General features: G+C 40.8%; 1 protein-coding gene across 1 annotated transcript in view; it reads left to right on the top strand.

Moving 5' to 3' along the window:
* The window catches only part of EFCAB6 (EF-hand calcium binding domain 6), a 199,177-nt gene that overhangs the window by 309 nt on the left and 181,943 nt on the right, over window positions 1-16,925 (top strand). The window contains 3 exon segments of the mRNA XM_060026001.1: window positions 333-478; window positions 6,416-6,627; window positions 16,190-16,278. Coding sequence (XP_059881984.1) covers window positions 333-478; window positions 6,416-6,627; window positions 16,190-16,278 — 447 coding nt within the window.

Genomic DNA, 16,925 nt, shown 5'->3' with positions numbered 1-16,925 from the left:
GAGCTCAGAGTACCCACACTTTCCACCCCTGCTGCCCACCCCCCCAGGAAATGAGTCACTGGTAGTTGAGGTGCAGGTGGATTTTCCTATCCAAATGCCTCTTTGTTGTCCCATTTTTGAAGATTATTGGATCTGCTGTAAAAGTGAGTCTAAAATCACAATTCTGTGTTCCCTCTAAGCATAGTCTTTGAAATATTGGCATGAAGGTCATGACTAGCGGCATTTCTACAGTCTCCAGCTGCCCTCTCAGAAGAGGAATAGATAGGAGCTTGGCCACATTTGTAGGATGTGCTTGAAGATAATGTAACCTATTTTTTTTTTTAATATCACAGGGTTTTAACGTGCAAAATGGCAGTTGTACCAGATTGGCATACTTTGTATCCTCACACACAAAAATTCACGCATTTCAGACCCCACTCTTCACCATGTAGAGTGTATTCAAGGAATGGTTTCCAAAATGTGTTCAGACCTTCTTCATGTGAGTATTCCTGAGCAAATGATGCTAACAGTAGATATCGTTACGTATGTTTAGTAGGTACTAGACTCTGTACAAAGGCCTCACATGACATTTAATCCTCACAGTAAAGCTGTGAAATAAATTCTGTTATTGTCCCAGTTTTCTTTATGGGGAATCTGAGATACAGGTTTATCAAGTTACTTGCCCAAAAGTTGTATAGCTTTTAGGTAGCAGGGTTGAGATTTGTACCCAGACAGTGTGATTCCAGGATCCATGGAATTAACTACTATGTTATCTAGTATACTGCCTCACTCCTCAGTTTTTTCTTAATTAATAGGCTATATTTTTCGAGTAGGTTTTTTTTGTGTTTTTTTTGTGTTTTTTTTTTTTGCCGTACTGTGTGGCTTGTGGGAATCTTAGTTCCTTGACCAGGGATAGAACCTGGGCCATGGCAGTGAGAGTGCCAAGTTCTAACCACTGTACTGCCAGGGAACTCCCTGAGTAGTTTTAGGGTTACAGAAAAACTGAGCTAAAGTGCAAAGAATTCCCATACACCTCTTCACTCCCCATCCCCAGTTTCCCTTATTAGCAGCATTGGCATTAGTGTGGTACATTCATTAGAATTGATGAGCCATTATTGACACATTATTAGAGTTCACACTCTTTGTGTTGTACGTTCTTTGGGTTTTGATAAACGTATAATGACATGTGTCTACCGTTACTGCTTCATACACAGTAGTTTCACTGCCCTAAGAATCCTCTGTGCTCTGCCTATTCATCCCTCCCTGCCGCAATCCAGGCAACCATTGGTCTTCTTACTGTCTCCGTAGTTTTGCCTTTTTCAGAATGTCATTTAGTTGGAATCATTCAGTCCATAGCATTTTCACATTGGCTTCTTTCACTTAGCAATATGCACTAAAGGCTCCTTCATGTCTTTTCATGATGTGATAGTTCATTTCTTTTTTTCTCTGAATAATATTCTCTTGTATGGGGCTTCCCTGGCGGCTCAGTGGTTGAGAGTCCGCCTGCCGATGCAGGGGATGCGGGTTCGTGCCCCGGTCCGGGAAGATCCCACGTGCCGCGGAGTGGCTGGGCCCGTGAGCCATGGCCGCTGAGCCTGCGCATCCGGAGCCTGTGCTCCACAACGGGAGAGGACACAACAGTGAGAGGCCTGCGTACCGCCAAAAAAAAAAAAAAAAAAAAATTCACTTGTATGGATGTACAACAGTTTATTCACTACTGAAGGACATCTTGGTTGCTCTCATGCCTTGGCAATTATGAATAAAGCTGCTATAGACATTTGCATGCAGATTTTTGTGTGGACGTAAAATTTTAACTTATTTGGATCATTCAGTTTTAAAGCAACAAAATTTGACATTATAATTTCCCAAAAATGTGTCTTTTCATTTGTCCATTCCTCCCTCCCTCCCTTCCTTCACAAACATTTTCTGAGCCCTAATATGTGACAAGAACTATCACAGGGACGGAGGATAAAGAGACGGGTCCGGTAGAGGGTCTGCCCTGAAGGATCCCACAGTCTTGAGAGGGAGAGGAGGAATTCCAGCAGAACAATACCAGTGCCGGTCCAGAAGCACGTACAAAGCGCTATGAGTGCACAGCCTGAGGGGAACGGGAAGGACTCAGTGGGACGTAGTGAAAGGATGGACCGGAAGAAAGGCATTCTAGTCAGAAGTCACGCTCGCCACCTGTGCTCACCTGCATCAGTGAGAGGCCACAGGCATCTACCAGAGAGACTATTTCAAGTGGGCCATGTGTCTGTCCAAATCTCAGGCAAGAAGGGAGAATGGATGTTGAGGGATAACTGGCAACTTCCAACACAAACATTTACCATCCATAATAAATGTCTTCCAGCCCAATAGCCCCACGCCTAGAGTGTACTTCGGATGTATCTCAGTTTAACTAGCTTTCTGACAGTACCAAGAAGAATGGAGTGAAGTGGGATTACTGGAGTAAAGGGCATCCACACCCTTAAGGCTCGTGAGCGCCACCAAATTGCCTTTTGGAAGCTTGTGCTGCACATCCGCACAAGTGATATTTACAAGTACTTGTTTCTGAATATCCTAACACAGAATATTATCTCTTACATTTTGTCCATTTGATATGCATAAACAATATTCTGTTGTGATTTTTTTCTTTGTTTTTTTTTGTTTTTTTTGCGGTACGCGGGCCTCTCACTATTGTGGCCTCTCCCGTTGCGGAGCACAGGCTCCGGACGCGCAGGCTCAGCGGCCATGGCTCACGGGCCCAGCCGCTCCGCGGCATGTGGGATCTTCCCGGACCGGGGCACGAACCCGCGTCCCCTGCATCGGCAGGTGGACTCTCAACCACTGCGCCACCAGGGAAGCCCTTCTGTTGTGATTTTAATCTGCATTTCTCTAATGGTGAGGTTAACTTTGATTGTCAAGTTCATCATGTTTATGTCTTTCTTTTGTCAGCTGCCTGTTCATGTCCTTTGCCCATTTACCCACTGTGGGTTGGTCTTTTTAGTTATTTGTATGAGCTCTTTGTATTAAAATATTAATCCTTTATCTGCCTTATGTGCCATCAGTATCTTTTTTCATTTGTCATTTGCCTTTTATTTATGTTTTTTATGTACTGAATTATTTTTTTCTTTTCTAAATAAAAATTATATATATAGAAACAAATATATTTAAATAAAAATTATATACATACATATATAATGTCTCCTACACCCCTTTTCTCTCCAGAGTTGGTCACCATTAAGTGTTTGGCTGGCCTGTCTCTCATGCACGTCATGCATGCACACACACGTGTAGATATGTACTTATATGACTCATATTAAAGAAAGCACAATTCATGGGTGAATCTGTAAGCTACAGATATTAGACACCCTGTTTCCTTTTAAGACGTTTTTTGCTTTATGTTTATGTTTCAATTTGAATAATTTCTGTTGGCCTGACTTTCTATTCACTAGTCCTTTCTTCTACTGTGTACAGTTCTGCCGTTAAACAAATTAAATGAGCTCTTCGCTTTGATATTGTATTTTTAATTTCTAGCTTTTTCATGTGCTTTAAAAAAATAGTTTCCACTTCTCTGCTGAAATTCCCTTCGTGTTCAGCATTTTGTCAGTTTTCCCTTAATCTCTTTAACATATTTGTCATTCTTGGATTAAATACCTGATCGTTTCTACATCTGTTCTCTCTGTGGGTCTTCCATGATTCTTTTTTGCTCTTGATCAGGTCACCTTTTCTTTGTTTACTTGTCTTGCAATTTTAAAAGGATTTAACACCAGACATTTGTGTAAAGCAGAGCAGAGACAGAAGTAAATCATATTTACCACCAGAAAAAGGTGGTAAAGCCCTTCTGCTCAGGCTGCTGGTGAGGTGGGCTGGCTCAGTTTAATTTCTCAGTTGAGCTCTGTCTGGATCTGGTTGCAGTTTTGGTTAGATTCACGTGACCCCTTGTTTCAAATGCTTCCCTTCAACAGGCCTTGCGAGCTGAGCACTGCTGAGACTCCAGCCATCTCTGCTTCAGAGTCCAGCTGCCAGCTTGGCATCCTGTGGCGGGCTCTCTGCTTTCCAGCCCTCCTGCCACTTTTGGAGGGTTTCTGGGGAGCTCTGTTTGTCCTCCAGCTCAGCTGCTAGCTTCGTGCACCTTAGGAGGTCGCCCTCCGCCCTGCCGCCCTGCCTGCAATTGCAGTGGGCTGCTGAGGTGCACTCGGTGAGGGCCCCGTACGCTTCAGAGGGGTTTGCCGCTGGTCTGTACTCAGGCACGGTGAGCAGCTGCCTGACACTTCGGGAAGACCCTGCATCCGTCGGGGCATATCACACAGCTCTCCTGCCTCACTCCCAGCTTTGGGGTGCTTCCTGTGCAACGTGTGAAGGCCCACGAGGACGAGTGCAGACTCGCTCTGTGACTGAGGCTCTTGGGATGCAAATCCATGGGATCGGTCCACGTGGCTACTAAGCAATTGCTTGTTTTCTCCATACCCCTGTGTAGAATGAATCTGCTTCTCTGCCCAAGACTCTTGAAGGGTGAAAGGAGTCATGGGTGTTTTCTCTCTGAGGAGTGGCTGGTCCTTTCTGGAGTTTAGTTTATTTGTACCCTCAGTTCTTTGGTGGGTTTCAAACCCCTCTCTTTTTTTAGCTTATCCTACTTGTTCTCATTGCAGGGTCAGAATGACAATCTGCTGTGACTTTCTGTATCCTAAACGGATGTAGAAAATTTTGTCACATTCCCCTCCAGAAAGATCATATCAGTTAGTACTCTCCCACCAGCAGATTGTGCAAGTTTGGCTACCGCTTTCATTTTAAATTCCAGAAGTTGCATTAGGCTTGCGAAATAAAAAGTCTGCCCTCAAGTAAACTCAAATAGTTTCAAAGCAATATTTCTGATACTTCAAAATTAGAATTTTTTTTTTTTTTTGCGGTATGCGGGCCTCTCACTGTTGGGGTCTCTCCCCGTTGCGGAGCACAGGCTCCGGACACGCAGGCCCAGCGCCCATGGCTCACGGGCCCAGCCGCTCCGCGGCACGCGGGATTCTCCCGGACCGGGGCACGAACCCGTGTCCCCTGCATCGGCAGGCGGACTCTCAACCACTGCGCCACCAGGGAAGCCCCAAAATTAGAATTATTGATTGCCAAGATGGGGCTGCTTGGAAAGCACCTGAAAATGCGCATGAAAATTCTGAAAAAAAAGATTTCAAGATGGAGACATAAAGACATAAAGGGGTCCCTCTGTGACGCTGGGTTCAGGAGGAGGAATTCCAGGCTGGGCGGGCAGAGGGAGAAATACTCTTCACCAGCTGATGTGGAGCCCTGCAGCTCCGCCACGTGAATCAGCTGCTTCTGAGGTTTGAAGCGACAGTCAGAAACGCAGAGGGATGCAGGCAGCCACTCCTGCACATTGAGCATCCTTGGAGTTCTCGTGGGAGATTTAAGACCCTTCTCCCCCAGGCTCTGTGCCCAGCCCTCTTCTGCCTGTCTGTCTTCTCCTAGGTGAACATCTGGTTCCACATCCCGAAACACCACCCGTAACAAACAGCAGCTCCGTTGTGACCCCCATCCTAAGCTCCCCGGCTGCCCCCCACCTCGTTGGTTTGTCCTGCTACCTTTGCGGCACTTGGCACTATCTACCGTTACCTCATCATTCATTTGTCTGTTTCTTGTTTTGCTTCCCCCTCCAGAGTCTAAGCTTTCCAAGAGCAGAGCATCCTAAATGAATGATGGTCACCAAGCCTTTGCAATCTCATTAATAGATATAAGAGATTTACCAAGCTACCATGGTTCTTAGCCTCCTCTTTACCTACTAGGTTATAAAATATCGAAAGGAACTAATCACATCTTCATGTTTATGATACTGATTGGCACCATGAGTTAATTTGTAGTTACTGTGTTTGTAGGGTGTCAGCTGCCCTTTGGTGACACGGGGACTCTGGGACCTAAACCCTTAGAGCTGGGACCCCTTTCCTCACCAGGAAGTGCAGGCGCCCTGCAAGCTCATTCGGGAACTAAACATTCTTCATTATCCTTTAGTATCCAGTGACACTCACCTCTTCCTTGTCTTTGAAAGGAAAAGGTTGTAGATTTAAGAATTACATGTTTTCCCCTCAAAAATTGGCAAGGGGATGAAAAGTGAATATCATATTTTGAAGATTTATTTGAGATAAAATTGATTCTTAACTAAATTTTATTTCAATATCCATGTTTTTCACTTGTGACATAGGTCCTTTATAGGGAAGATTATCTCTGCTCTTTTTTTCTAATGTTACTACTATTACTTTATATTGATTGAAATGTAAATTTCAGAGGTGCCACAAATGACTGCAGATTTGCAATTGTGGGTCATCTACTTGTAAACCTAGATGTAGTGGAAGAAATACTGTTTAGAAGTTTGTTGGATTCTAGTACACAGTGAAATGCTGTTTATTGTCTTAGCTTTAAGAGCGTTTAATAAATAGCTGTCTCTCTTTTATAGCCACAGCTGTTGCACATCCAATACTGTCGTCCTTAGATATAAAACGGATTTTATTTCAAAAAATTACTGATAAAGGAGATGAGTTGAAGAAAGCCTTTCACCTGCTCGACATCAGTAACAACATGACAGTGACAAAGAATGAACTGCAAAGAGTCATCACAACCTTCCTGCTGCCTCTCACGAGAGAACAGTTTCAAGATGTGCTGGCTCAGGTACAGTGCGGAAAAGACTCAGAATCACCCAGTATGGAGGGGGGGATGCAGTATATTACAGGAGCATGTAACCTCGTCTGGCTTTCCCCCACTGTCCCAAATAGAGTTTTGTTTGTCACAATTCAATTAAATTCTGGCAGGTTTGGGACAGTTATCATGTGCTTGGGTCATGTTTTGTGTGTAGCACTATTATAGTCATATTAGTTTATTTTTTAAGGCTTCCATATAAAGAGTATTTGGTCAACATGTACTTTGAAACTTAGTATTTGCGTTTGTTCTTACCTGAAGTGGTTATTGAGCATCTACTGTATGCTCAACCCAATGCAGAGCAATCAGACAGTTTTCAGCTATTATTTCTTCAAATATTTTTTTCTACCTCTTCCTCTGCTCTCTCGGACATTTTGGTATTGTCTTCCAGACCCCTGAGGCTCTGTTCATTTTATAAAATATTTTTCCTATCTATCTTTCGGATTGCATAATTTTCATTGATGTGTCTTCAAATTCACTGACTCTTTCTTAGCATCTCCATTCTGCTATGAAGTCCATTCAGTGAATTTTTAATTTTAGACATTGTATTTTTCAGTTTTAGAGTTTTCATTTGGTTCTTTTTTAATAAGTTCTGTTTATCTGCTTAGATTTCTTGGTTTTTCTTTCAATTATGAGCATATTTCTTTGACTACATTGAGTGTAGTTAAAATAGCTGCTTAAAAGTCCTTATCTGGTAATTCTAACATCTGGATCATCTCAGGGTTGGCCTGCTTTGATTTTTTTCCTTTGAGAAGGGTCACATTTCTCTGGTTCTTCATTTTTGAGCATATTTGGATAATATCCCAGACTAGTGCTATTCAATAGAAATATAAAGTGAGTCACATAAATAATTTTAAATTTTCCAGTAGCTACATTACAAAAATAAAAAGAAATAGGTGAAATTAATTTTAATAATATTTTTATTTGACCAAATAAATGTATCTAAAGTATTATCTCATTTCAACATGTAATCACTATTTAAAATTGGTAATAAGATATTTTACATTCTTTTCTGTGTACTAAGTCTACAGAGCCTGGTATGTACTTTACACTTACAGAAGACCTCAATGCTGACACCAAATTTCCATTGGAAATACTTTATCTGTATTTAGATTTCATAAAAGTTGCTGTTGAAATATTAGATTCATATACCCGGTCATTCCAAACTTAAAAGTTTTCCCAAAGCGAAGTTAATTTTAGAATTTAAATCAATTAACATGAAACTTAACAAACGGTTCAGCTCATCAGTTGCCCTAGCCACGTTTCCAGTGCTCGGGAGTCACATACGGCTCTGGCTGTTCATTAAACGGTGCAGCGCTAAACGTCACGAATGCTGTGCTGTGGAGACTCTGGATTCTGTTATATTCCTCAGAGACTTTTGATACTTTTGCTTTGACAGGCAGTTAACTTGCAAATTCTCCCTCACCTGCAGGGAGAGGGATTCATATCTTGATTCAGCTTTCTGGTCTTTTGCTGGGACTCTTGAGTCTGACCTGCACACACATGGTTCCAGTGCCAGCTGGAAGTGTGGACAGAGCGCATACACAGAAAGTGTTGCTCCTCCTCTTTCAGGTTCCTCTCACATTGTTTTTTGTTTTGTTTTTTTGTTTTGTTTTTGTGGTACATGGGCCTCTCACTGTTGTGGCCTCTCCCGTTGCGGAGCACAGGCTCCGGACGCGCAGGCTCAGCGGCCATGGCTCGCGGGCCCAGCCGCTCTGCGGCATGTGGGATCTTCCCGGACCGGGGCACGAACCCGCGTCCCCTGCATCGGCAGGTGGACTCTCAACCACTGCGCCACCAGGGAAGCCCTGCTTTATTGTTTTTAAAAAAGCAATCACAAAGTCACAGACAAGTTGGAAGTATAGTGCAAAGAACAATTTTCTCTTTCGTAAGCCATTTGGGGGTAAGCTGCTCCATTAACTCAAATATTTCAGTGTATGTTTCCTTAAAACCAGAGCCCTGTTCTATACACCCACAATCCAGCCGTCATGGTAAGGATAGTAATGTCAACTCATGGCAGCCGTCTCAGCCCCAGGCCCCAGGTCACAATCATGCAGTGCATTTGGCAAGTCTCCTATAGTCTAGAACACTTCTTCAGTCTTTCCTTAGTCTTGAGGACCATGACACTTTGAAGATTGCAGACCTGTTATTTTGTAGAGTGTCCCTGACTTGAGTTATCGGATGTTTCCTGATGACTAGATTCAGGCTTGCATCTTTGGCAGGAATGTCACAGAAATGACGCTGTGCTCTTTTCAATGCTTTTCTTAGCTTACAGGTGATTTCCGTCTGTCCCATTACTGCTGATGTTCACTGCGGTCGCTTGATTAAGGTGGAATATATCAGGCCCATTTGTCTTTTTCCTGGGGGAGTGCTCTTTATCTACTTTGTAATTAATAAGCATTTTGTGGGAGAAACTTTGAAACTATGTAGATATGCCATTCCTCACCAAACTTTCATGTATTCATTTACTGTTTATATGTTTGCAGGGACTCAAGATTTCCTGTTTTATTAAGTGGCTTATGATCCATTATTTTCATTATTTATTTTGATGTTTCAATGGTCCCTAATATAGCCAGTAGGAGCCCCTTTATGCTGGTTTCTGTGTCCTTTCGACATGTCCCCATCATTCTTTGAGCACTTCCTTACTTTCTGATACAAGATATTATAAACTCACCTGTACTTTCCTTGCCTCGGTCCCAGAATCGTCCATTTCTCCAAAGAGCTCTGGTTCCTTTTAATGGAACAAAAGTAACCAGAATCTGGGATCTGAGTATACCAGAGCTGCTCTTTGCTCCAGGCCCTCTAAGTGGGCAGAGCCCTAGGGGATATATTCCATATATAAACATATATACACATTTACATACACTTACATCTACGAGTATTTCTATATCAATCTATATATTGAAAACCGTGAGTTCACACCAATACCGCCAATTCTAACCCAGTACCTCAGGGTTCATTGTAATTTTCTCACTTTCTATGTTTGTAACTACCGTTTTAGACAATGAGCCACTTGGCTTCTGTGTTCTGAGTATATTCACTTATTTGATCAGCCTCCCTGGCATGTGACTCATCTCCCATGTCCAGCACCTCCACCCCCAGGTGGATGCCCTCTTCCTCCAACCCTGCTCTGGAGCACGGCTCCCCCATGTTGCAGACGCCACTTTTGTCTGCCCCATCTAATGACTGTAGGACTGAATTGTGAGGGAACAGACAGGGAAGGAGGGAAGGGGAGGAATGATGAAGAGCTTTTCTCTTCTTCTTTTAAAAAATGTATCCCCTTTATTCACTTCCAGAATTTCACAAATAGTATATATTGATTCTTTTACATGTCACCTTTTATTGTATCTGCATTTTAAATAAAAGCTTTATAAAGATATAATTTACATATCATAAAATTCACCATTCAAAAATGGACAAGTTCCTGGTTTTTCATATATTCACAGAGTTGTGCAACCATCACCACCATCTAATTCCAGGACATTTTATCACCCCCAAAAGAAAGTTTGTACTCATTAGCAGTCACTCCCCACTCCCCTTCCCCTAACCCCTGACATCCATTAATCTATTGATACCTTAAGTCACAACAGATTGCCAATTCTGGAGAGTTCATAAAATGGAATAATATAATATATGATCTTTTGTAACTGGCTTCTTTCACTAAGCATAATGTTTAATTATGCTAAGCATCCATGTTATAGCATGAATCGGTATTTCATTCCTCATGATGGCTGAATAATATTCCACTGCATGGATACACTGCACTTTATCATCAGCTGATGGATCTTTGGGTTATTTCCACTTTTTGGCTTTTGTGAACAATGCTGCTGTGAAATTTCATGTACAAATTTTTATGTGGACATATGTTTTCACTTCTCTCGGGTACATACCTAGGAGTGGAATTGCTGTGTCATATGGTAATGTTCTCTTGCTTTTAAAGAACCTTTGTCCTCACAAATATCACATGTTTCCTCATAACCTTGATTTAACTGTTCCTTTCTTTATACCAAATGGAAAGTTAAAATATTATTTCCTGCTGATATCTCCCTATATTCATGATCTAATCTTAATTTAAAATTTTGCCAGCCTTCCCAAGCTAATCAGCTATGCAGGAAGAGGAAAAGTACAGACGATGTGAAATGTGCATCCGTTTTTTAAAAGCTACATCTGTTTTTAAAAGAAGTCACTGAGAACTGTAGAACTTAAGAGACTTTAAAAAACAGGTTCTGATAGTCTATCTTATAATCAGGACGTTTTTCTAGAACCTTGAGCTCCTGTGACCCCCTCCTGTATAAACCAAGGAGACTGCAGTGTGGTGCCTTTTCAGGAGGCCAGGTTCATTGGGAATGAAGAGCAGGGGTTCTCTTCCTAATCCCTGGAGTTCACAGTGTGTGTCCCTTTTCTAGATCTTTTCATGACTAATCCAGGTGGTGATACAGGCTTTCTTTTTCAATAGTTAATATAAGCTTAACTGGAAATACATAAAACAGGTAAAATATTTCATGGGAATCTCACCCTTAAAATTAGAAATGAATTTTTCCAGTTATAGTGAATTTACTTTAGCTTTAATTTTATTTCAAGAACCATGTCAAGAATGTTTGAACGTCAGAGTGTTTTGATGATTGATCAGGGCAAGAGTGATGAGGAGGCATTGCTTGTAACCTGCCTTATACCTTAGTTTCATTAATAGTAAAATGAATTTTAAAAAAATGTGGCTTCAGTCTCTGAATATTAATATAAACATTTTAAAAGAGGTTGAATTGGTAAATAGATTCCAGAGAAACTGAAAGCATTTCCACTAAGATCAGGAACAAGACAAGGTTGTCCACTCTCACCACTCTTATTCAACATAGTTTTGGAAGTTTTAGCCATAGCTATCAGAGAAGAAAAAGAAATAAAAGGAATCCAAATAGGAGAAGAAGAAGTAAAGCTGTCACTGTTTGTAGATGACATGGTACTATACGTAGAGAATCCTAAAGATGCTACCAGAAAACTACTAGAGCTAATCAATGAATTTGGTAAAGTAGCAGGATACAAAATTAATGCACAGAAATCTCTGGCATTCTTATACACTAATGATGAAAAATCTGAAAGTGAAATTAAGAAAACACTCCCATTTACCATTGCAACAAAAAGAATAAAACATCTAGCAATAAACCTACCTAAGGAGACAAAAGACATTTATGCAGAAAATTATAAGATACTGATGAAAGAAATTAAAGATGATACAAATAGATGGAGAGATATACCATGTTCTTGGATTGGAAGAATCAACATTGTGAAAATGACTCTACTACCCAAAGCAATCTACAGATTCAATGCAATCCCTATCAAACTACCACTGGCATTTTTCACAGAACTAGAACAAAAAATTTCACAATTTGTATGGAAACACAAAAGACCCCGAATAACCAAAGCAAACTTGAGAATGAAAAATGGAGCTGGAGGAATCAGGCTCCCTGACTTCAGACTGTACTACAAAGCTACAGTAATCAAGACAGTATGGTACTGGCACAAAAACAGAAATATAGATCAGTGGAACAGGATAGAAAGCCAGAGATAAACCAACACACATATGGTCACCTTATCTTGATAAAGGGGGCAAGAATATACAGTGGAGAAAAGACAGCCTCTTCAATAAGTGGTGCTGGGAAAACTGGACAGGTACATGTTAAAGTATGAAATTAGAACACTCCCTAACACTGTACACAAAAATAAACTCAAAATGGATTAAAGACTTAAATGTAAGGCCAGACACTATCAAACTCTTAGAGGAAAACATAGGCAGAACGCTCTATGACATAAATCACAGCAAGATCCTTTTTGACCCACCTCCTAGAGAAATGGAAATAAAAACAAAAATAAACAAATGGGACCTAATGAAACTTAAAAGTTTTTGCACAGGAAAGGAAACCATAAACAAGACCAAAAGACAACCCTCAGAATGGGAGAAAATATTTGCAAATGAAGCAACTGACAAAGGATTAATCTCCAAAATTTATAAGCAGCTCATGCAGCTCAATAACAGAAAAACAAACAACCCAATCCAAAAATGGGCAGAAGACCTAAATAGACATTTCTCCAAAGAAGTTATACAGATTGCCAACAAACACATGAAAGAATGCTCAACATCACTAATCATTAAAGAAATGCAAATCAAAACTACAATGAGGGGCTTCCCTGGTGGCGCAGTGGTTGAGAGTCTGCCTGCCGATGCAGGGGAAACGGGTTCGTGACCCGGTCCAGGAAGATCCCACATGCTGCGGAGTGGCTAGGCCCGTGAGCCATGGCCGCTGAGCCTGTGCGTCTGGAGCCTGTGCTCCGCAACGGGAGAGGCCACAACAGTGAGAGGCCCGTGTACCGCAAAAAAAAAAAAAAAAAAAAACTACAAATAGAACCACCATACGACCCAGCAATCCCACTACTGGGCATATACCCTGAGAAAACCATAATTCAAAAGGAGTCATGTACCACAATGTTCATTGCAGCTCTATTTACAATAGCCAGGACATGGAAGCAACCTTAGTGTCCATCGACAGATGAATGGATAAAGAAGATGTGGTATATATATATACAATGGAATATTACTCAGCCATAAAAAGAAACGAAATTGAGTTATTTGTAGTGAGGTGGATGGACCTAGAGTCTGTCATACAGAGTGAAGTAAGTCAGAAAGAGAAAAACAAATACCGTATGCTAACACATATGTATGGAATCTAAGAAAAAAAAAAAAGGTCATGAAGTACCTAGGGGTAGGACGGGAATACAGGCACAGACCTACTAGAGCATGGACTTGAGCATATGGGGAGGGGGAAGGGTAAGCTGTGACAAAGTGAGAGAGTGGCATGGACATATATACACTACCAAACGTAAGGTAGATAGCTAGTGGGAAGCAGCCGCATAGCACAGGGAGATCAGCTAGGTGGTTTGTGACCATCTAGAGGGGTGGGATAGGGAGGGTGGGAGGGAGGGAGACGCAAGAGGGAAGAGATATGGGAACATATGTATATGTATCACTGATTCACTTTGTTATAGAGCAGAAACTAACACACCATTGTAAAGCAATTATACTCCAATAAAGATGTTAAAAAAATTTTTAAACAGTACAATAAAAAAAATGTGGCTTCAGTCTCTGAATATTAATATAAACATTTTAAAAGAAGCTGAATTGGTAAATGGATTCCAGAGAAGGAAAACTAAGTTCCGTTCTGGTCCTGGTGGTTGTGCTGGGTTGGGGAAAGAGAAGTCTTTGAAGGTACTTATCAACATACTGGATGTGGATTTACAAACTACACTCCCCCAGCCCCAGTCTAAGAATTGCTTTCAGTGATTCATCAGTGGACGGTTTTGATTCTCCAACATTTTTGCCAGAATAGCAAATACTGGAGAGGTGATTTGGGTTGTCTAAGCGCTTAGTTTTGTAGACCAGTCATTGCAAATGTGTATGTGCCACATTAGAATTTGCATTAGACCATAAGTAGCAATATGAAATGTGACAAAAGCGTCAATAGATTTTTAGAAATAGTTATTTATTATTTATTTTTGGCTGCGTTGGGTCTTAGTTGCTGCGCACAGGCTTTCTCTAGTTGCGGCGAGCAGGGGCTACTCTTCATTGCGGTGTGCGGGCTTCTCATTGCGGTGGCTTCTCGTTGCGGAGGCTTCTCGTTGCGGAGCACGGGCTCTAGATGCACGGGCTTCAGTAGTTGCAGCATGCGCGCTCAGTACTTGTGGCTCGCAGGCTCTAGAGCACAGGCTCAGTAGTTGTGGTGCACAGGCTTAGTTGCTCCACGGCATGTGGGATCTTCCTGGACCAGGGATCGAACCCGTGTCTCCTGCATTGGCAGGTGGATTCTTAACCACTGTGCTACCAGGGAAGGCCCAGCTTCAATAGATTGATGGATTTTAAGGCAGGGTGGTTAGTGTAGTGAGATGAATCTGGGCTCTGGAGTCACAGATTTCTGTGACTAAATGACTTAATGGCAGTGCCATGCAGGGAGGTCACACCTCTGCTCTGTGAAATGTGGAAAATTTCAACCTCCTCAGAAGGTAGTTTGGGGCTAAATGAGTTAAAACCAAGAGCAGTGCCTGTACCCATTTATAAAGTATGAGCTCTCCAGATGTAAGTTTCTTCCCTTCCATGTTGATTCTTATCACTACCAAGGCCAGGAGGGCATCCAGTCTGGGAAACTGCACGTTTAATCTGTTCTTGACCTTCTTCTGTAACACTAGGGAACCTTTGAAGCGTCTACCCAAATTATATCTACTAAAAAATGCCCCGTCAGAAATCCAAGTCCTGGGTGTCCTTTCCAGGAAAAGGCTTCACAAAGGCCTGCCCTGTGAGCCACTCTCCCTCTGGGCCCATTTCCTAGTTATACATGTTTTTAACAGCAAGGAGAAATTTGTCCTTTGGGGAAGACTGAGATAACCGTGCTAGGCTTTGAGGCTGGAATTTTAAGGGTTAAGTAAATATCAAACTTGGTTGTATAGGCTTGGGAGCCATTCAGCTGTATGGGAAATTGTACTTTGTGTATTTGCATGAAGCTTAATAAAATATATTTATATTGATTATATTTTAATTTCATAATGCTTTTTTGGGGGAAATAATTATTTTCACTTTTAAAAAAATTTGACATTTTATTTAAAAGTAATTTCAAAGCTCCAGAAAATTTGTAAGGATAAGAGTGGTACAAACAGTAGCCATATACCCTTTACCCAGATTTGACAGTTGTGAACATTTAGCCTCGTTTGCTTCTCCCGTGATCTTTCGTTCATACATATATGCAAATAATATATACGAAATACACAATGTGTACATAATTTTTTTCTGAACCGTTCAAGAGGATGTTGCTTATATTAATGGTTCTTTAATTCTAAATACTTCAGTGTGTATTTCCTTAAGAATAAGAACTATTCTCTTACATAATCACAGTACAGTTAGCAACTTCAGTAAACTAAACATTGAGATAATAATACTTTAATTTAGCCTATAGTCCATATTAACCCACTTGACCTAATGATGTCCTTTATAGAATTTTAGATTTGAAAATGATTTTTTTCTACCTTGAAATTATATGAATGTACAGTAAGTACACATGACACTCAGAGGGTTAATTATGCCTCAGACTTTTGGGAAATATATATATATATATATATATATATATATTTATACATATACACATATATAAAAATACATATACACATATATAAAAATACATATACATATATAACATATATATTAGAATATATTTCTATTAATTGTACTTATCTTTTAGATAGACCTAGATTTTAGATAATTTTGTAGACAACTTGTTGGCTTTTAACTGAGCACAGACTGGCATTCTGGCGTTCATGCTGCTTCTGCTTAGTCTGCTGAGGGTGCCTGTCAACTCAGACACCTGGACTGAGTAGCTGTGACTGTTACTGGAATGCCCATCCCACTAAGAACGTCCTGCCTTACATCATGAAACCTGCCGTGCTGTCCACTGCTTGGATCTGAATTCTCTAACGGGCTGTTATTCTTCTTGTTTGGGCGTAGATCCCCCTCACCAGCTCTGATGCCCTTCCGTACCTTGTATTCCTGTCCAGATTTGGTGGAATTGACCTGAATATAAATGTTATACAGAGGTAAGTTTTTTTTTCCTCATATGCAAATGTGAAACTTGAAATGATAAGAAATAGGACACAAGGTCATTAGAGATAAATCATGTCAACAGATACAATCCTCAGTCAAAAATTTTATTCAGAGAAGAGTCTAACGTCTAAATGAGATATATTTCAGAATAAGAGAAATAATATTGTATTAAAATTGGAAACATAGCAAATTAAAACCAGACTAACATATTTCATATGCAATGCATTTCATATTTGGAAATAAGGAATTTAATTTTTTTTTTTTTGGCTGTGCCATGTGGCTTGCGGGATCTTAGTTCCCCGACCAAGTATTGAACCCAGGCCCCGGCAGTGAAAGCGCTGAGTCCTAGCCACTGGACCGCCAGGGAATTCCCTGGAAGTAAGGAATTTAAACTTTGAAGTAGAAGTATTAAGATGCCAAATTTTAAATTTGTTTGTTTTTATACATTTTTAATGTCTTTCATTGGATAGGGATCATATTTTGGTAGCTAGAAATGAAGTATTTTTAAAAAGATCTTTGTATGAGCTCCTCTGTATTTCATAATTGTAGCATGAGCATGAAGCTCATTTGCTTTATGTGCAAAACGAGAGAGTTAAAGTCTGAACTTTAATGTCTCTATCAGCTGTAAAGGTCTTTGATT

Source organism: Delphinus delphis, chromosome 11 (genome assembly GCF_949987515.2).
Source record: "Delphinus delphis chromosome 11, mDelDel1.2, whole genome shotgun sequence".
NCBI classification, from domain to species: domain Eukaryota; kingdom Metazoa; phylum Chordata; class Mammalia; order Artiodactyla; family Delphinidae; genus Delphinus; species Delphinus delphis.
This window is presented reverse-complemented; position numbering and strand designations above follow the sequence as displayed.